Here is a 16607-nt window from a genome sequence, read left to right as displayed (position 1 = left end):
AGGCCTTGCTGAAGTCCAGAAAGACTACATCCACCGCGACACCTGCATCCATGGCCTTTGTGACCTGATCGTAGAAGGCAATCAGGTTGGTCTGACATGATCTCCCCCTAATAAATCCATGCTGATTGCCCCTGAGCATCATTTCTGATGCCGGCCCATCACAAATGTGCTCCTTGATGATCTTCTCAAAGTGAGCTTGGCTCACCAGAAATTAAAGTGTCGTGTCCATGGATTTGTTGCGTGTAAACACAAAGGTACTCAAAGATGTGTAATTAGCTGAATAGTCCAACACCAGAACATGTCACTGTGTTTTACATACTGGAGCTGTTGTCCTCCCTCATTGCATGGCATCAACACAATTGCTGATGAGTTTTGGTTTCTCTAGATCCTTGGTGGTATCCTATGGACCTGGACAGACATGCCTTCCTTGGCAGAGCTTTATAGTTTCATTGCCGTGGGTGTCTACTTTGCAAACGTGAACTACCACCTGTTTCCTTTCCCCTGCAGGTCTGTTTTACCAACAGTTTTCTATGCACATCACCAAATACAGCCTCTGTTCGTTCCCTAATTAGCTTTCCCCAGCTGCAGTCTTGCAGCTTGCTTACTGCTTTTTCATGGTGGTTGTTTTAAACGCGCACTGTACACATCTAACTGGCACCGTTAAACCCACCATTTCCTGAATTTAACACAAACACACACCCGATTCAGAGCAGCTCAGGCTGATTAATGAATCAGAAAAGATTAATTTTCTACTTGAGGTACCTATCTGCATTACTGCACAGGGCTACACCACAAAGCAGGTATTCTGTCGGTTCAATACATGCATCCAGAAATTAAATCTTCTTGTTTCCTTTTGTGCTTTTATTCATGTTAGCATGAAGGTACCATCTGCCATTGTTACACAGACCCCCACAAAGCCTACAGCTTTATACTTCTGACTCACACAAAGGAATCATTTGGCATTGTTTGCATTAAATAGGAGCGTGTCGATTTAATCCCTACACTAACACCGTAAATAAAACACATCACTGCCGATGAAAAGAGCCAATGTGCATCTAAGTCCAAAGGAGAATTTGCGAATGAACGTATAGTCCAGGGAGACCATTCCTAATCTTGGCGAGGTGGGCAACGTCTACCGATTCGGGACCTGATGCTGCAGAGTAAGTACATACTGACGCTCTTTGCTGACCCAAGTCCTGAACTTCTCGTTGCATGGGTGGGTTGGACAATGGCAATACCAGGAGAATGACTTCTTTGTGGACTTCTTTAAATACAGACCATCCTTTACTGGGAGGGGAAAATGACCCACAGGATCTATGCCTGTCTCTATATTCGGTGATAAAACCACGACATGCGTGTAACCTACTGACTTTATTTCATACATATTGCAACAGGCCATTAATAGAGTTGCATATAGGGCGGTGGTAATCTGGCTATCAAAACTGGATCTGTATCTTTGCTGCATAGATGGATATATATTTTTTCTATCTATACCTATTAATTACCCACTAAAAGCACCTCTAATATCCTCGTTATCTGCTAGTTGTCTCAAAAGGCTTCAAGTACTAAACCAAGATCTATAACTTTCCTAGATTTTCAGGGCTGGAATTTGGTTGCTACACCTTATGTCTTTTTAAAATGTGACAAAGCCAACTGAGCACAATCTTAGGCTACCCCTTGCCCCGCTCTCCCTCACCTGAGCAGCGCGGCTACCTGGTTGATCCTGCCAGTAGCATATGCTTGTCTCAAAGATTAAGCCATGCATGTCTAAGTACACACGGCCGGTACAGTGAAACTGCGAATGGCTCATTAAATCAGTTATGGTTCCTTTGGTCGCGCCAACCGTTGCTTGGATAACTGTGGTAATTTTAGAGCTAATACATGTGGACGAGCACTGACCTCCGGGGATGCGTGCATTTATCAGACCAAAACCAACCCGGGCTCGCCCGGCCGCTTTGGTGACTCTAGATAACCTCGGGCCGATCGCACGCCCCCGTGGCGGCGACAACGCATTCGAATCTCTGCCCCATAAACTTTTGATGGTACTTTCTGTGCCTACCATGGTGACCACAGGTAACGGGGAATTGTTATACTGTCAAATCTGCCTTCGCATTTGTCTCCACTTGGCGAGATGCACAGCCTGTGCGGCGCTGGGATATTACATCACGCGGCGTGCCGCGGTCTAGACAGGCATTCGGCGTGTTGTCAGGATTTCGCAGAAAACCATCAACCCGATGACATGCCCTACCTAGCAATATCCCAGAATACTGGGCGGACTGAAAATCAAGATTAAAAAAGTCCTCCCCAGCTGCCAAAAGGAAAAATTAAATATCTAGATTTAGAAAAATGTTTTGCGAGTTTTTCTACCTTTTTTCCCCTCTTATACAAGACTCCGCCGGAAATACGAAAGCGTGCGTGGTCACTTCCGTAGCGGTGTCACCTTCAAGTCGAACCTGACACGTCTATTCTAGCTCCGAAATTACCGAACCAGCGTGCCGGTTAGACCGTGTGATCTCATTTCAGGTATCGGTCATTGAGAATATCGCTCCCCAAATACCTGCAGACTCTAGCGAGGCCAGGCTGGCATTTCCTGCCTTCGCTACCTAGCCACAATTAGAGAGCGACCTCGCATTCACAGGCAGTCTGTTCACCTGGAAACAGTCATTTTACTCAGGCATATTCAAAAATCTCCACGCAAGCGAGAAAATAGCTTGTATTTATGCTCATATTTTTAGGGCTCAGATGATCCAATAACAAGAGGCATTAGGAAAACCATTTGGTTACAAACATGCACCTGCCCTTCAAAAGGGGCACGAGATCCCTTTTTAGCTGCCACGTGCCAGGATGTGTGGAGGGGAAAAATAGATCAGCAGCCTTTTCAACTATGGCACAGATCTGATGGGGGGAATGGGTTTGGCACGAACGCTGGCTTCGATACCGGGCTCGGTCTCAATGGACTGAGCCCAGTGCGCTAATCCATCCTCTCCTCCCTTCGACTGGTTCCCCATGACCAAGTCAATTATTTTTTGTTAATAAAACAAATCAGAATAAGCTGATACCGGAGAAGGACAAATGTTCTTCCAGCTCATCTAGTTGCTGACATTTCATTTCGAGTCCAGGACACATGTTCCTGGTACTACTCTGTTTGCTTCCCGGTCAGCACATCTGGGATGAATATTTACCATTGGGCTCAAACAAACACAAGGCTTCTTTATCAAACCGTTTTCCATCTCTTGGCGGCTCGGTGCTGCATCCAAAACCCACGCTAAGTAATGATTGGCACCGGCACGTTGGAATAAAATTGCGTAGGGACAACAACATCCCTCTTCAATTGTTGCTAGAGAGCGCGGCCGTGAAATACCAAACCTTTCATGTGCCGATGGAGAGCTTTTTCCAGCGGCTTTCTCAATGGTTTGCATCGTAGCTAACAAAACCCTTTCCTTGACAACGCATGGCGTATGCACACAGAAAAACGAGGCTTGGACTTCTATGCTTGTGCTCATTAGCGCTAGGATATCTTCCCCTGCAGAGAGGCTTAAGCAAATACTTTGTTTTCAGCTTGCTGGAGGTCCTTGAAATGGCCGTGATTTTTTTTTTAGGGGGTGGGACAGGGAAGACTGTCACGTCCCTTGTGTCCTGAACACCGCTTTGCTCTCTCGGCAGCACATTCAAGGCAAGGCAGCAAGAAAGAAAATCTACAGAGGACAGCGGACCTCCATGCACGGTTAAATCTCTCTCTGTGCAGCCTCATGCTTGCCAGAAGTGAGAAAAGCCATTAGAGCTACATCCAGCAGATGTTTTAATCATGGTCTTCTTGTCGATTTGCGGCATTCAGGGTTTGACTGATGCGACAGAAAATAAAGCAGACAGCTAGATTTATCACTGTTCCAATCTCTAATCACTTGCCAGAGTTATTCCCTGCAGCACCGTGGGGATAATGATGTTTAACATATCAACAAAAAAATCTTCTCCTCTTCATTTCTGGCCGGGCACAGAGAAACAGGCGAGAGCCTCCCCGCCTCCACCGAAAGACAGAAAATCCCACCGGTGTTAAGATGACGGCGCTGTGATTATCGCATGCACTTTGCTCCTTTGTCCTGAAACTACCTGGTAAACTCTCCTTTCCCTACAAACCCCCGAAAACCTGGGGCGCCTGGGCAAAACCCCTCTCCCCCACCCACACCAGCCAGCGCGCCGCTAGCGATGCAGACCGCTGACTTGAAAGCAGGGCGGAGATGCTGCGGCCGTGTCACATAATGCCATGGCGATGCTAGCTGCCATTCAGCCCAGGCCTGATTTCTAATGTCTGAATAATTCAAAGCAAAAACCACTTTTCGAGCCCTCCCAGTGTGAACCAGATTTGGCCCCTGGCCATAAAGCCCCATCCAGGCACTATCTGCCTTCGCTGCCTGTCTGGGAGCTTGCCCCCCGTGAGAAGTGGGCACCGGCGCAGCACCCACCCTGTCTGCATGACGTCAGCCGCTGAAGGGCCTAATGCTAAGCCTTGCAAGACGGGCCATTAACCTCCCCAGGCCCCTTGGGACCTGATGGCGTGTTGCTTTTCCTTCACGGATGCACGGGCTGCCCTTGCTGTCGCTGCAAAGTGCAAAGCATGGAGCCTGCGTCCGAGGCGAGCAGCCCCAAGCCCCACAGGCTGCCTCCAGACTGCCACGCTCCTACCTCTGCTGCTGCCAGGTCAGCCCCCTCGACATTGCCACAAAGAGATCAATGAAGAAGAAGGGCCTGATCCTGCTCCCAACACCTTTTAGCCATTAATAAACTGCTCAGAGACAGGTCGGTGTTTGGGCTCGAATTCTTTTGCCAAAACCACCAGTCAGCAGCAAGGGACCTGGCGCGGGAAGCCGCAGCAACGGGGCTGGTCAGGACAGGAACAGCGACAGTCGGGCGTGGGAGGGAAAACCTGACCTGCCGCAACAGCAAGCGCTGGTCTCCGCTCCAACAAACACATGTTAGTGCCACTGTTTTGTTGCATATCAGAGGTCTCCACCGGGACAGCTCAGGGGGCCGATCTTCAATGACCCCGAACGCCGCGGCCTGAGCTGGGAACCCGCTGAGCACGCGCAGGTTCACAGTACTTGTGACCCGGCAGACATCGCGGTCAGAAGGGGCTGTGACACCACCGTTGCCTGGCCCCCTGCCTATTGCAGGTGCAAGCATGAAGCTCACTCGTCTCCAGAGCAGGGGGCGGCTTCCAAAACCTGGCAATAGCAACAAGCCACTTGCACCTGGTTTGGGGTTGGGGTTTTATTTTTGCAGTGTGTTTTGCACCTGGTTTGGGGTGGTTGCTTTTTTTTGCAATGTGTTTTTGCAACGGCAGGGGAACCGCCCATGTAAACCCAGGCAGTGCAAGCACGCCACAGGCACCTCCTCCCACCCGAAAAACGAGGGTCAGGCCTTACCCCTTTGCAAATCGCCACGGCCTCTTTGGACATGGATTTGGGATAGGCTACGTTGTGCTCCATGATGGACTGGAAGAGCTCGTCCTCGTCTTCGCCTTCAAAAGGAGCCTGCGGAGGAGGAGAGAACAACGGGAGTGTAGCAGCATGTCTTTTGCCTCGGAGCAACGCGACAGCGGGGACACTCTCGCTCGCTTGCACACGCGTCCACCCTGAAGTCAGGCCCGTGCTGTCCCTTTCCTTAGTGGCTAATCTCTCCCTGAACTGCAGCCGGAGGATTCGGTCTCGGGGGCAGACCGGCTCATGAACTCCAGCCTGGCATGAAGAACATGGCACCCCACGGCTGGCCGCGGCAAAAGGAAACAACACGCGAACAGCTGGTCAAAACGGCATTTAGCACAGTCCCACGGGAGCCAATTACAATGCAATTACCTGGCCGGCTAGCATCTCGTAGAGCAGAACGCCAAATGCCCACCAGTCCACCGACTTTCCATAGGGCTGATAAGCAATTATCTGCAAACAACAGAGAAACAGCGGGATTACACTTCTGTTTGAAGCCAGCTGGCACAAGGCAAAACGACGCCAAGCCTCAGCCCAGGTCAGGTCAGAAGGACATGGAAATGGTGACCTGATTTTTCAGAAGCGATGGACGAGCCATTTCAGCTGTCCTTGAAACATGCACGACCGGGACGGGTTCAACCCCTTTGAAAGCCAGGGCACTGTCTTGCCCTTATAGGACACAGGCTAGGTTAGCACTGGGGGCAAAACAGACAGTTCACTCTGATTTTGCAGCTAACCTTTTACTAATACAGAACAAACCTAAAATATGGTCTGCTCTGCTTCTCAGCTCTAAGAAACCAGGTGAACTGAGCCCCTGCCTGGAAATCAGTACGGGGCAGGAGAGGAGAGGGACACCAAGTACAACTCTGCTTCTAGAAAAACTCCAATTCAAGAGGCAAGTTGTTCCAGGGGGAAAAATGACCCAAGCAAGAAAGTCCCAACGTACCTTAAGGAGCTTCCTCTGCTTCATAGTTTTAACAAGTAACTCGGCATTGAGACAAATAGCTCGTGAGTGCCTTGCATGGAAAGCAGGCCAGAGGCTGCTTCCAGAAATCAGCACCCTCCTGGATGGTGCTGGGCCATGGGCAGCTGCCCCAGTCATGTTGGTTTCTTTTAAGACCTTCTTTGCAGTATAATCACTTAAGAGTCCCCTCTAAAAGGGGGTGCTTCAAGGCTTGGAGATCAGCACACGCTTTCAAGACTTTGTTCAGGCAGGGCCAGGACCACGTCCACCCACTCAGACCACAGGCAACTTTTGACACCCTGGGCGTGTGTCAGCGACACAGGAGTCAACGCAGACCGCCCGAAAATTTTAATGCAGCTTTTTGCTTTTGGTGCGATGCATTCTTGTTGGCATGGCACGGTCGTCGCGTTTGCACTGGTATCAAATTAAAGCCCCGGTAGGACCTTTTTCCTAATGGCAAACCCTGCGAGAGCCCAGGGACGGCAGTCCCCACCGACCCGTGCTGCTAGCGTGCGCTCTCTAAATCGCCGCGCTACCGGACGAAAGAAACCGTTGCAGCAGCCGGGCCTCCGGGGAGCAAAGGAGAGCCACGCTGAGCTATTCCACCAGCCCGGCCAGCGCTGTCTGGGTCTGAGTGGGATCGTGCCTCCAGGGCGCCTCGTGCGTACAAACCTCTGGCACTGGCTCCTTTCCCTCTCTCCCATCCGTCGGTGACTGCTCTTTAGTGCAAACGATGCAAGGGGAGGCAGGAAATTAGAGTGGAAATAAAACAAACAAGCACACACAGCCGTCGCTAGACGCTGCCGGAGCCGAGGAAGGCTTGCAGCAGCCAGGCTCCGAATCAAAGGGACCCGGCGGGCGGCTCTGGGAGAGGAGCCTGTTTGGAAGTGTTCCTTCAAGCCCTGGTTTATTTGCTTAGCTGCTGCTGACAGGCCTCGGAGACCTCGACGGGCCTTAGGGTTTGCCATCTGTCACTCGCCGCAAAACAATTACACAATTTATTCATCCTAATCACAGGATCTGACTCCAAAAAGATTCAAATATGCATGCAAATCACATGCTAATCACAGGAAACCACACAGACAGCGATGCAGGAGGCTTTATTTCACTATTGCCTCCTCCCCAGTCTGTGGCCGAGGCTCTGGCTCTTCCACCCATGCCCACCCAGCTCGCTGGTCCTCTTCCATGCCCCGAGAAAGCTGCATATCTCGCTTCCCCTCCAGCAGATAAGAGCGTTTCCAATGACTTCTTCAGTCTTCGGAAAGGCAAACAGGCGTTGGCCGCGGCCGGGATGGCAACAGCCACGCTGAGTTGAGCGGTTCTCGTATTTGGCAAGTTTGAAGAAGAGACCCATCAGAGCAGCTCAGGAGGCACCGCTGCGACCTGCCGCACAGTCCGACGTGGACTCGTCCCATCATCGATTACTGCCAATGAGGGGTTTTCAGTCTTTGTTAACTCAAAGGCCACTTCCAAGCTGCTCTAAACCACGGGGATGGGAAACTTCAAAAAGACAAAGTCCAAGCCAATGGGCTGGACAAGGCGCAGGATGTTTAACTCGAAGATGTGCTGCTGCAGAGCAAGTCAGTCGGGCTCAATGGGGAGCGCCCGGGGCTGCAATCTGGGCTTTAACCTGTTCTCATAACCAGGACTGTGAACAGGATTTCTCCGTTTATAAAACAGGTATCGGCCTATTGGAGCTGGACCGTTCTCAGCGGGGGCAGATGGCAGGACAAGGAGCAATGGGCTCACATTGCAGAAAGGGAAGTTGAGGTTAGATATTAGGAAAAGTTCTCTCACGAGGAGGGTGGTGAAGCATTGAACAGGCTTCCCAGAGCGGTGGGGGGTCTCCATCCTTGGAGGTGTTGAAGACCCAGCTAGACAAAGCCCTGGCTGGGGTGATGTAGTTGGGGCTGGTCCTGCTTGGAGCAGGGGTTGCACTAGATGTGACCTCCTGAGCTCCCTTCCAACCTGAATTTTCTAGGATTTGATGCTACTTACCTTCTTTGAGCCTACAGGTACATAAGCACTAAATAACAGCCTATCTATTACAATTATCCCCGAAGCCATTAGTAATTTGCATCCTAATTCCTCCATTCTTTGCTTTTCTATTGGAGGGGGAAAAGAATTAGAGCAAACAGAAGAAAATAAGGGCTTAAAGTACTAATGCTCAGCAGAATACCAAGGGAACTGGTCATTTGTCCTGTTTTGAAAGAGTATTTATCACATGCAGCAACACAGCTACGTGCCAACAGGACACCAGAATTAATCTCGGTAGAACGAGGCTGCGTAACATGCATTTAGACTAGTAATTAAACCTCTCCCTGGCTGTAATGAAACACAACGCAGTTTCGAATACTGGGGCATAATTTGACACATCCATGAAGTACATTTATTTCCCTAAAATATTTAAATGGATAGATATTAATATTTCATTGCTGAACTGAACATTCAGCAAAATGCAAGAAGATTTGATGTTTGTGTTTTTTGCAGGGAGGACAGGTACTTAGGATCAAACGCAACACTGGCTATCCGGAATAAATTATTAAAACGCGCCCCTACAGTGCTTTTAGCACCATTTGTCATACACGACTCCATCAGTCGTTAAAATAATATGCTGACACCCGGCTTAATATGTTGAACAGTTTGGCGTGAACGGAGAGGGCGATCCTTCAACGTACAGCCGCCAGCACTCGCTGCAATGCGGCGGGGGACACCTGAGGGTTTTATTTCAATGGGGGAAGATTATTTCCTGGCAATTCTGTTTTCCATAATCCTCCCTTCTCCAATCCTACCCAAAAGCAGACGTTACAAACAGGGTTGAGGCTCCACCTACCCGAGGCAACTGGTTTGCCAGTCAAGACCAGTACGAATGGCGCTCTGCCCGCCCACTCCCACTGGAGTCTTCCTGTGCAAGGAGCTCCTGCCTCTGAATGAGTTAGTCTCCAAGGTACCACCTTGGCAGAGAGCACCAGATCGCACCTATAGGCAGCGTGGAGCCCCCGTCCCCAGCACGAGGGCCAGGGCTGAACATTTTTAGGCTCGATGCTGCAGAAACAGCATTTCCTGCTGGAGCCGAGAGGAGATTTCCGGCTAGCTCTAGCTCTCATTTTGCTCTGCAAGTGTCCTCCAAGTCCCGAGAAGACCTCTCTTCTCTCTGATTTAGATCAATGTGGCTGCCGGCGGGCTCAGCCAGCTGCCAATAATCATTTGAGGGCCTGTGGCAAAGGCAACTCAATCCTCACACCCACTGCAAGAGGAAAAAAAGAAGTGCACCCAAGCCATTGCATTTCCTCCACCTGCGCTTGTCCAAAGCAGGAGGGCAGAGGCCAGCACACGTTCCCAGGAGGCATTTTTAGTTTCCAAAGCCTCAAAACCCCCCCGCACCCACAATCTGAAGTCACGCTGCGGTCTCGCTGGCTCACCTCAGGGGCGATGTAGTCAGGCGTGCCACAAAACGTCTTGGTGGTCACCCCGTCCCAGATGTTCTCCTTGCACATGCCGAAGTCGGCGATCTTTATGTGCCCTTCACTATCCAGCATCACGTTGTCGAGCTTTAGGTCTCTGCAGCGGGAGGGGAAGACAACCGTTACACACGAGAGCATAAATGGCGCGAGGTAGTATGCAAAGCTGACAGGCATCTGGAAGCCAAGTCCCTTCGTGCAAAGGTCCCTCTCATTTCCTCTTTCTCCCGCGTACCCCCCGCCACGCGCTCGACATAAAAACCTGCTCTGGGAACAACGGGGAGGAAGGAAATCAGAAGCGTGCCAGCCAAGATTGCTTTATTTGAAAAACGTTCATTCTGCATGAATACCAGGCTGGACAAAGTACCAGGAACTACTCATTAAAGAAAAACCTGTGCTGGCTAGGACACTGATTGAATAGATCATTTTTCTTCTCTAGCTTCTGTGCAACTCAAAGAGTTTTGCAAGTTTGCAAGCAATCATAAGGTACGCTCCAAGCTGGAAAAGCTTCTTGCCTCATCTACATCTCTTCCTGAAGTCAGCTCAGCCAGCGCTGTCCTGATCCCGACCCACACAAGACACAGTCTGCTCTAGCTCTTGGCCCAAGCGCTGGGCTGCCTAGCTCGAGCTACAAAACCACGTGGCTTCTGCCGTCGAGATCCCTGGTTCAGGCTCTTGTCCTGGCCAGTGAGTTATGAGGAACCGGCTGGGACGTGCTCAGTGCTTCAATTATAGCTGATCGTCTCCCACGTAATTACTGAGCACTTAAGCGGTCTGCATTGCTACTGGCTTATTTATGCTCTGTGCAAGGAAGCAATGCTCCGAGCTCTCCAGTTTGGGAAATGGCGCGTGTGCCGAGACACTGCCCAATAGCGAGGGTGAAGCCACCAGACAGGAGACCGAGCGGTCTGTGGTCAGGGTATAGACCGTGAACGCCGAGCCGATTGCCATCAGCCACCATGGGCACCGAGGGGCCACCAATCTCTTTGACAAGCCAGGGGGCCGGGACACGAACTGGGCACTGCAGCAATATTCACACCTTCCCCTCCGCAGACAGGGCCAGATCCCCAGGTAGCATAAATAAGTGCAGCTCCCTGGACTTCAACAGCACCCCAGTGATTCAGGGCACCTGAGGTCTCCCCGAGAGCCTCCAGTCCATGGCAGTGCACAGACAAGGCAGCCGAGCCCCAGTAAAGGAGCATTTGGGGGTTGGTTTGCTTGCTCGTTAGAGGCCATTCCCTGGTTGCCCTTTTCACACCCTGCCTTTGTTCCAAAGCAAATGACCAGGATTTTTCTCTAATTGGGAGCTATGGCGGAGTCCATTGCAAGAGGCTGGAAAAGACTCCCCTAAATATTCAGCGCTCCTCACCCAGCAGCCCGCTGGCCTTCATCCCATCCCGCTCGTCACGCGCTTCACCACTCTCTGCCCTCTCCAGACACAGCCCTGCCCTGCTCTGAAGGGCACGGACAAGTCATGGCACCGTCTCGCAGGTCCAGCACCAAAATGTTGGGGGCCGCCGGCACAGGAGTGGGCTAACCCTACAGCCTCAGGGCGCACAGCTCAGCACAGTATTTGGGAAAGGGCCCGTATCATAGGATAATGATATTTGCAAAACCACCCCGGGAAGGAAGACGCCCTCCGTTCCAGCTAAACACATCTTTGCTCAACAAAGTGAAAACAGGGAATTTGCAGCCTCTTGCTTTTTAAGTTTCTCCCTTTTTTTTTATTTTTTTATTTTCTCTTTGTGCTAAATATAGTGGCAGAGCTGAGCACGCGGATAGGCCAAGGACAGACATGTGCAAGGCACCGTGTCATTTCAGAGAGGGGAAAAGGACCCCAAGGGGCAAGCAGAAGGGCCCCCCCCCCCCACTTCTTGGGTCTTTGGAGCAGAGTTGCAGCAGCTCCTCAGTGCATCCGTGCGGGGCTGGCGTTTGGTTTCCCCGGGCCGTTAAGGGCAGCTGGCAGTCCTTGCAGGGGCTCTTGCCCTCCTTGGACCTTGTGGGGACTCCAGCCTGGGAGAGCGATGGCACAGCACCCAGCTGCCAGATGCCAGCGATGGTGCAAGGCATGCTGCCCGATGAAACGAAGCGCAGGCCTCTGAACAGTGAGCATCAGCTTTATACCGGAAGTCTCAGGACAAGCCACTCATAAGCACTTCATTTAAGCCTCAATAATGAGAAAGCAATGCCTTACGGTAAAACCCACGTCTCAATCAATCTGCCATGATTTATGATGTGCAAAGAGTAATGTGAGAGAGTGAGTGTGCAAGTGTGTCAGAAGAAGCATCAAAGCTACTTTTATGACCTCTCTTCCTTACAAAACCTAAAGGTGAACACTTGGTCACAAGCCAGTGACATTAACAGGCCACCAAGCTCCATTTACGGCCGATGTATTCAGCGCTGCCAAGCTGGGAGCCGCGACATGGGGATGGGGGACGGCCCTTGAAGGAGGCTGAACGCGAGGCCGCTGCATGCTTGAGCCCAAAGCACCAGCTGCAAATCAGCACAAAAAGCAGAGCCCGGTTTGTTCAGAAGTTCATTTGAGAGGGGGAAGAGATGGAGAAACATGCTCACCTACCGATAAATGATGCCTTTGCTTTGCAGGAAGAAGAGGCCAATGGCAATTTCAGCTGCATAGAATCTGAAATGAAAGATTTAACAGGAAGACGCAGATAATTAATGCAGATAAATTAAAATGAAAAGCCTTCCAATCTAATTACGGGGGATGGAGCATGCTGGGTGCGTGGCACTGCAGGATCAAGACAGTCGCGCTGTGAAAACACTGGACAAGGATCACATGGCGGTGACATAACTTGGCGCGTGCCCCACAGGGGTCATAATAATACGACTGGGTTGCTGCGGGCTAGTGTGTGGCTTTCACTTCTGATTACATAGATTCTCATTAAAAACACAGAGACACAATCTCTGGCAGTTCGTTACCAGGACCGGGTGGGATACTGCATGCAAAGTTACATGCCGGTTTGGAGAGGCCAGGAAGAAAACCAGCTCTGTGCTTTGGGGGGTCGTGACACAGGGATGTGGCTCCCCTTGCACAGGTGGGTGGTCCCAAGCCTCAACATCTGTGTTGAGGCTTTTCATTTATGAAGCATCTGGTGAAATATATGGTGATGTACAGCTCAGAAGAGAGCGCAGAGCCAACACCGCTGAATGCGCCTTGGTCAACATCCCTGAACTCCCCACCCCGAGGCATGTCCCTCCTCTCCTGCTTCCCAGACGCCGGCGGCGCTACTCCGAAGCATCCAGCGCCTCCCCTGAAAGCACAAACGTTCACGCGGGACTTACACAGCATGCGGCTCTTTAAACCTCCCGACTTGCTGAATCTGGTACATCAAGTCGCCGCCGTTCACGTACTCCATCACAAAATATAAGCGATCCTAGAGAACAAGATGAAAATCAACAGCAGCTGCAGCAGAGCATGCAATTCAGCAAAGCCGCAGGCTGGGGGCTCGATTGTCAGCGGCACAGAAGGGCCATTTGTGCCTCTGCAAAATGCCCCAGGTCTGTCGTTATATATTGTAAGTGCTTAATTGTAAGCGCTGGCCCCTGCCACACAGTGCCAGCGATGTCTGGAGCTGCACGGTGCAGGGTGGCCAGACAGACACACCAGCTCCTTTCAAAGCATGGGGTGCTCTTTGCTGGAGTCTCATGGAAAGCTGCTGATTTGCCCGGGGGGATCTGGGACAGAGCGGGTCTGCAATGAAGCTGGCCAGGAAACACCGCACTCGGTATCATCAGCGAAGCCACTTCTCTGCTCATGATCCAGCTCCACACCAGGCAAGGGGACAGTTGTTTCCACAGTCGCACTAATTCCCTCATGGTAATAACTCAGAAGCAAAACAGCATTCAGCTTGTTTGCATCTGTTTCCTAAACACATCAATCAATGTCAAGGGAGAAGACTATTAAGGAGATGGCTACTGTCATACAACCAGGGCTCAAGCTTCCCTCCGTCTAGAGCAAAACAGTGAGTTTGTGCTTAAAAAGAAGTTGTTTTATGAATAAAAGCAGCCAGATGGTTTGTCTGGCTGCAGGCGGGGAGATGCACACCCAGCGATGAAACGCCACCCTGGTTCCTATCTTTGGAAAAAGAAAAAAGCACCAGGATTGCATAAGCACCGGGATAACGAACTTGCTGGAAAACGGCACGTTCCCGGGGTGTCTAGCTGGGCTCAGTCACCCCAAGGGAAGCAGCACCCTCTCCCTCGGGTCCTACAACCCAGGGAGAGGGCGGAGAAGGTGGAAGCGTTTGGGCTCACAAGCTCTTCGTTCTGCAAATCAGCTGCTGAGTTCGAATTCATCCCACCTTGCTCTGCATTGCAGCTGGAAGGAAAGGCAGGACACCCACCAGGGCCCATCTCCTAGCCGCGCTCTAGAAAGGATGTGGACAAGCTGGAGAGAGCCCAGCGGAGGGCAGTGAAAATGGTTGTGGGCTGGGGGACAGGTCTGTGAGGAGAGGCAGAGGGAACTGGGCTGATTTAGTCTGCAGAAGAGAAGACCAAGGGGGATTTAATAGCAGGGGGGCTGCAAAGAGGATGGAGCTGGGCTGGTCTCAGTGGGGGCAGGTGACAGGACAATTAGCAATGGGCTCAGGCTGCAGCAAGGGAAGTTGAGGCTGGATATTAGGAAAAACTCTCTCACGAGGAGGGTGGTGAAGCACTGGAAGAGGCTACCCAGAGAGGTGGTGGAGGAGTCTCCATCCTTGGAGGTGTTGAAGACCCAGGTACACAAAGCCTTGGCTGGGATGATGTAGCTGGGGCTGGTCCTGCTTGGAGCAGGGGGTCGGACTAGATGTGACCTCCTGAGCTCCCTTCAACCCTCCCCGTCTGTGACCCTGCCTCCTGCTCCGTAACGATGCTGTGACTCAGACTCATTTCTTCCAGTCCACAAGCTCCCGGCAGGCAAGGGCGCGAAGCTCGGGGACTTCTCCTATAGGCTTGAACAGCCGTTCTTATTCATTCCCGTCTCCTCGTTCTTGAAGACGTGGATTTGGCCGACTGCACTAACAGCCCAGGCTGGGAACTGCGCTCTAGACAGTGCTCTCAGAAATCAAAGTGCTTTGTGCTTGCATTTGATAATACACTCGGCTACACATTTTGATTACATTACAAATATGATTACTATTAAGCTACTGTAGGTCTCCTAGAAATAATCCTGCACTGACTCACTTCAGATGTCACAAAGATGGTGAGTGAAATAGCTTCCCCTGCCATATTTTGATTACGGTACTGCAAAGCTGGTCCACACGCTTTCAATACTCTGAATGGCTGGTAAATCAAATTGCTGGGATACTATTAAAATGTAATCCTCCTAGGCTGCATTGTTGCCTGTCTAAAGGACTCTGCCGATTACTGCTCCCTGCTCCGGCTGACAAGTACCTGGGCATTTTTGTTGACGTGTTGCTCAGCATCTGGCCAGAGATTGCTTTAAAGAAGCTTCTCCCCCCAGTTCTGATTTGCACAAGTTTAATAGCATGCCCGTTTCAGGCTGCGTTTCCTGGACTTATTAGGATTCACCACCAGCTCAGCCTTGTCATTCCCCGCAGCGCATCTCACGGGAGGGAAACGACTCCATCCTGCTCTCTGGTTTATAACTCAGCTCCTCGCAAAGGGTCTTTCCTAAGCAGCTGGATCCAATTCAGCCAAAGGTTGGCCGACGATAAGACTTCAAGAGGTCTGGCTTCTTTCCACCCCAGCCTCCATTTTTAAGCATGCACAAAGCCAATGTTTTCCTTCCTGCCTCCATGTTTGCATACATATTGGGCAGCGTCTAAGCAGGCATTTCCAGAGCCCCCTGCAATGTGTCAGCCCCTCCCTAAGGCAGAGGGGAAGCCAATGGTCTCCAGTTGCAGCAAGGGAAGTTTAGGTTAGATATTAGGAAGAGCTTTCTCACTAGGAGGGTGAAGCACTAGAACAGGTCACCCAGAGAGGTGGTGCAGTCTCCATCCTTGGAGGTGTTGAAGACCCAGGTAGACAAAGCCTTGGCTGGGATGATGCCATTGGGATGGGTCCTGCTTGGTCTTCCTGAGGTCCCTTCCAGCCCTAACTTTCTATTATTCTAAGTGTGTGGTGTGTTATGATCATAGGGGCCAGGGAGGATGGGATAGTGGCAGGGAGGAAGTCTCTTTTCCTATCTGGATTGGTTAGACAGAGCCCCTTCCCCAACACTTCCAATTCTCATTGCAGCCCTGACCAGGCGGGCACTCCCCGTCTGGTTCTTAGCCTGGCCTGCGAAACAAGATCATTAATCAAGCGATGCCACTTAGAGAAGCGGTTTGGCACAAGCCCGTGGCAACAGGAGTGCCACCGCACACTTACCATCGTTTGAAAGCAGGAATGGAGCTGCGTTAGGAAGGGAGGCTTCCCGGACAGCGCTAGCACGCGCTTCTCCACCATGGTGCACTCCACGTCATCGTCCTGTATAATGACGTCCTTCTTCAGGATCTTAACGGCATAGAGCTCGTCTGTGCCCTTCCTCTCCGCGAGCATGACCTGCGTGGGGAAGAAGGGGGGAGATGACAAGAGGCAGCCCCACCCACTAAGCTTCTGCAGCTTCCGCTTCGCCATCCCACGTGCCAGGAGGTCCACGCTGGGTTTGTGCCCCCCATGATCGTGGCCGCAGTTGTGAATGCATCCTCCCAGCATCCCTGTGAGGGGACTCGGTGCTTTCATTCCCCAGGTGAAAGCGGG

At 51.3% G+C, this 16607-nt stretch overlaps 1 protein-coding gene across 1 annotated transcript in view; it reads right to left on the bottom strand.

Moving 5' to 3' along the window:
- The window catches only part of PRKCB (protein kinase C beta), a gene marked incomplete at its 5' end in the record, with an annotated part of 114136 nt that overhangs the window by 31459 nt on the left and 66070 nt on the right, over positions 1 to 16607 (bottom strand). The window contains 6 exons of the mRNA XM_019512587.1: positions 5421 to 5528; positions 5850 to 5930; positions 9864 to 10002; positions 12481 to 12543; positions 13206 to 13297; positions 16236 to 16409. Coding sequence (XP_019368132.1) covers positions 5421 to 5528; positions 5850 to 5930; positions 9864 to 10002; positions 12481 to 12543; positions 13206 to 13297; positions 16236 to 16409 — 657 coding nt within the window. The remainder of the gene's footprint in view (positions 1 to 5420; positions 5529 to 5849; positions 5931 to 9863; positions 10003 to 12480; positions 12544 to 13205; positions 13298 to 16235; positions 16410 to 16607) is intronic.

This window comes from Gavialis gangeticus, unplaced genomic scaffold, assembly GCF_001723915.1.
Source record: "Gavialis gangeticus isolate Ggan-Ray unplaced genomic scaffold, GavGan_comp1, whole genome shotgun sequence".
Lineage (NCBI taxonomy): Eukaryota > Metazoa > Chordata > Crocodylia > Gavialidae > Gavialis > Gavialis gangeticus.
This window is presented reverse-complemented; position numbering and strand designations above follow the sequence as displayed.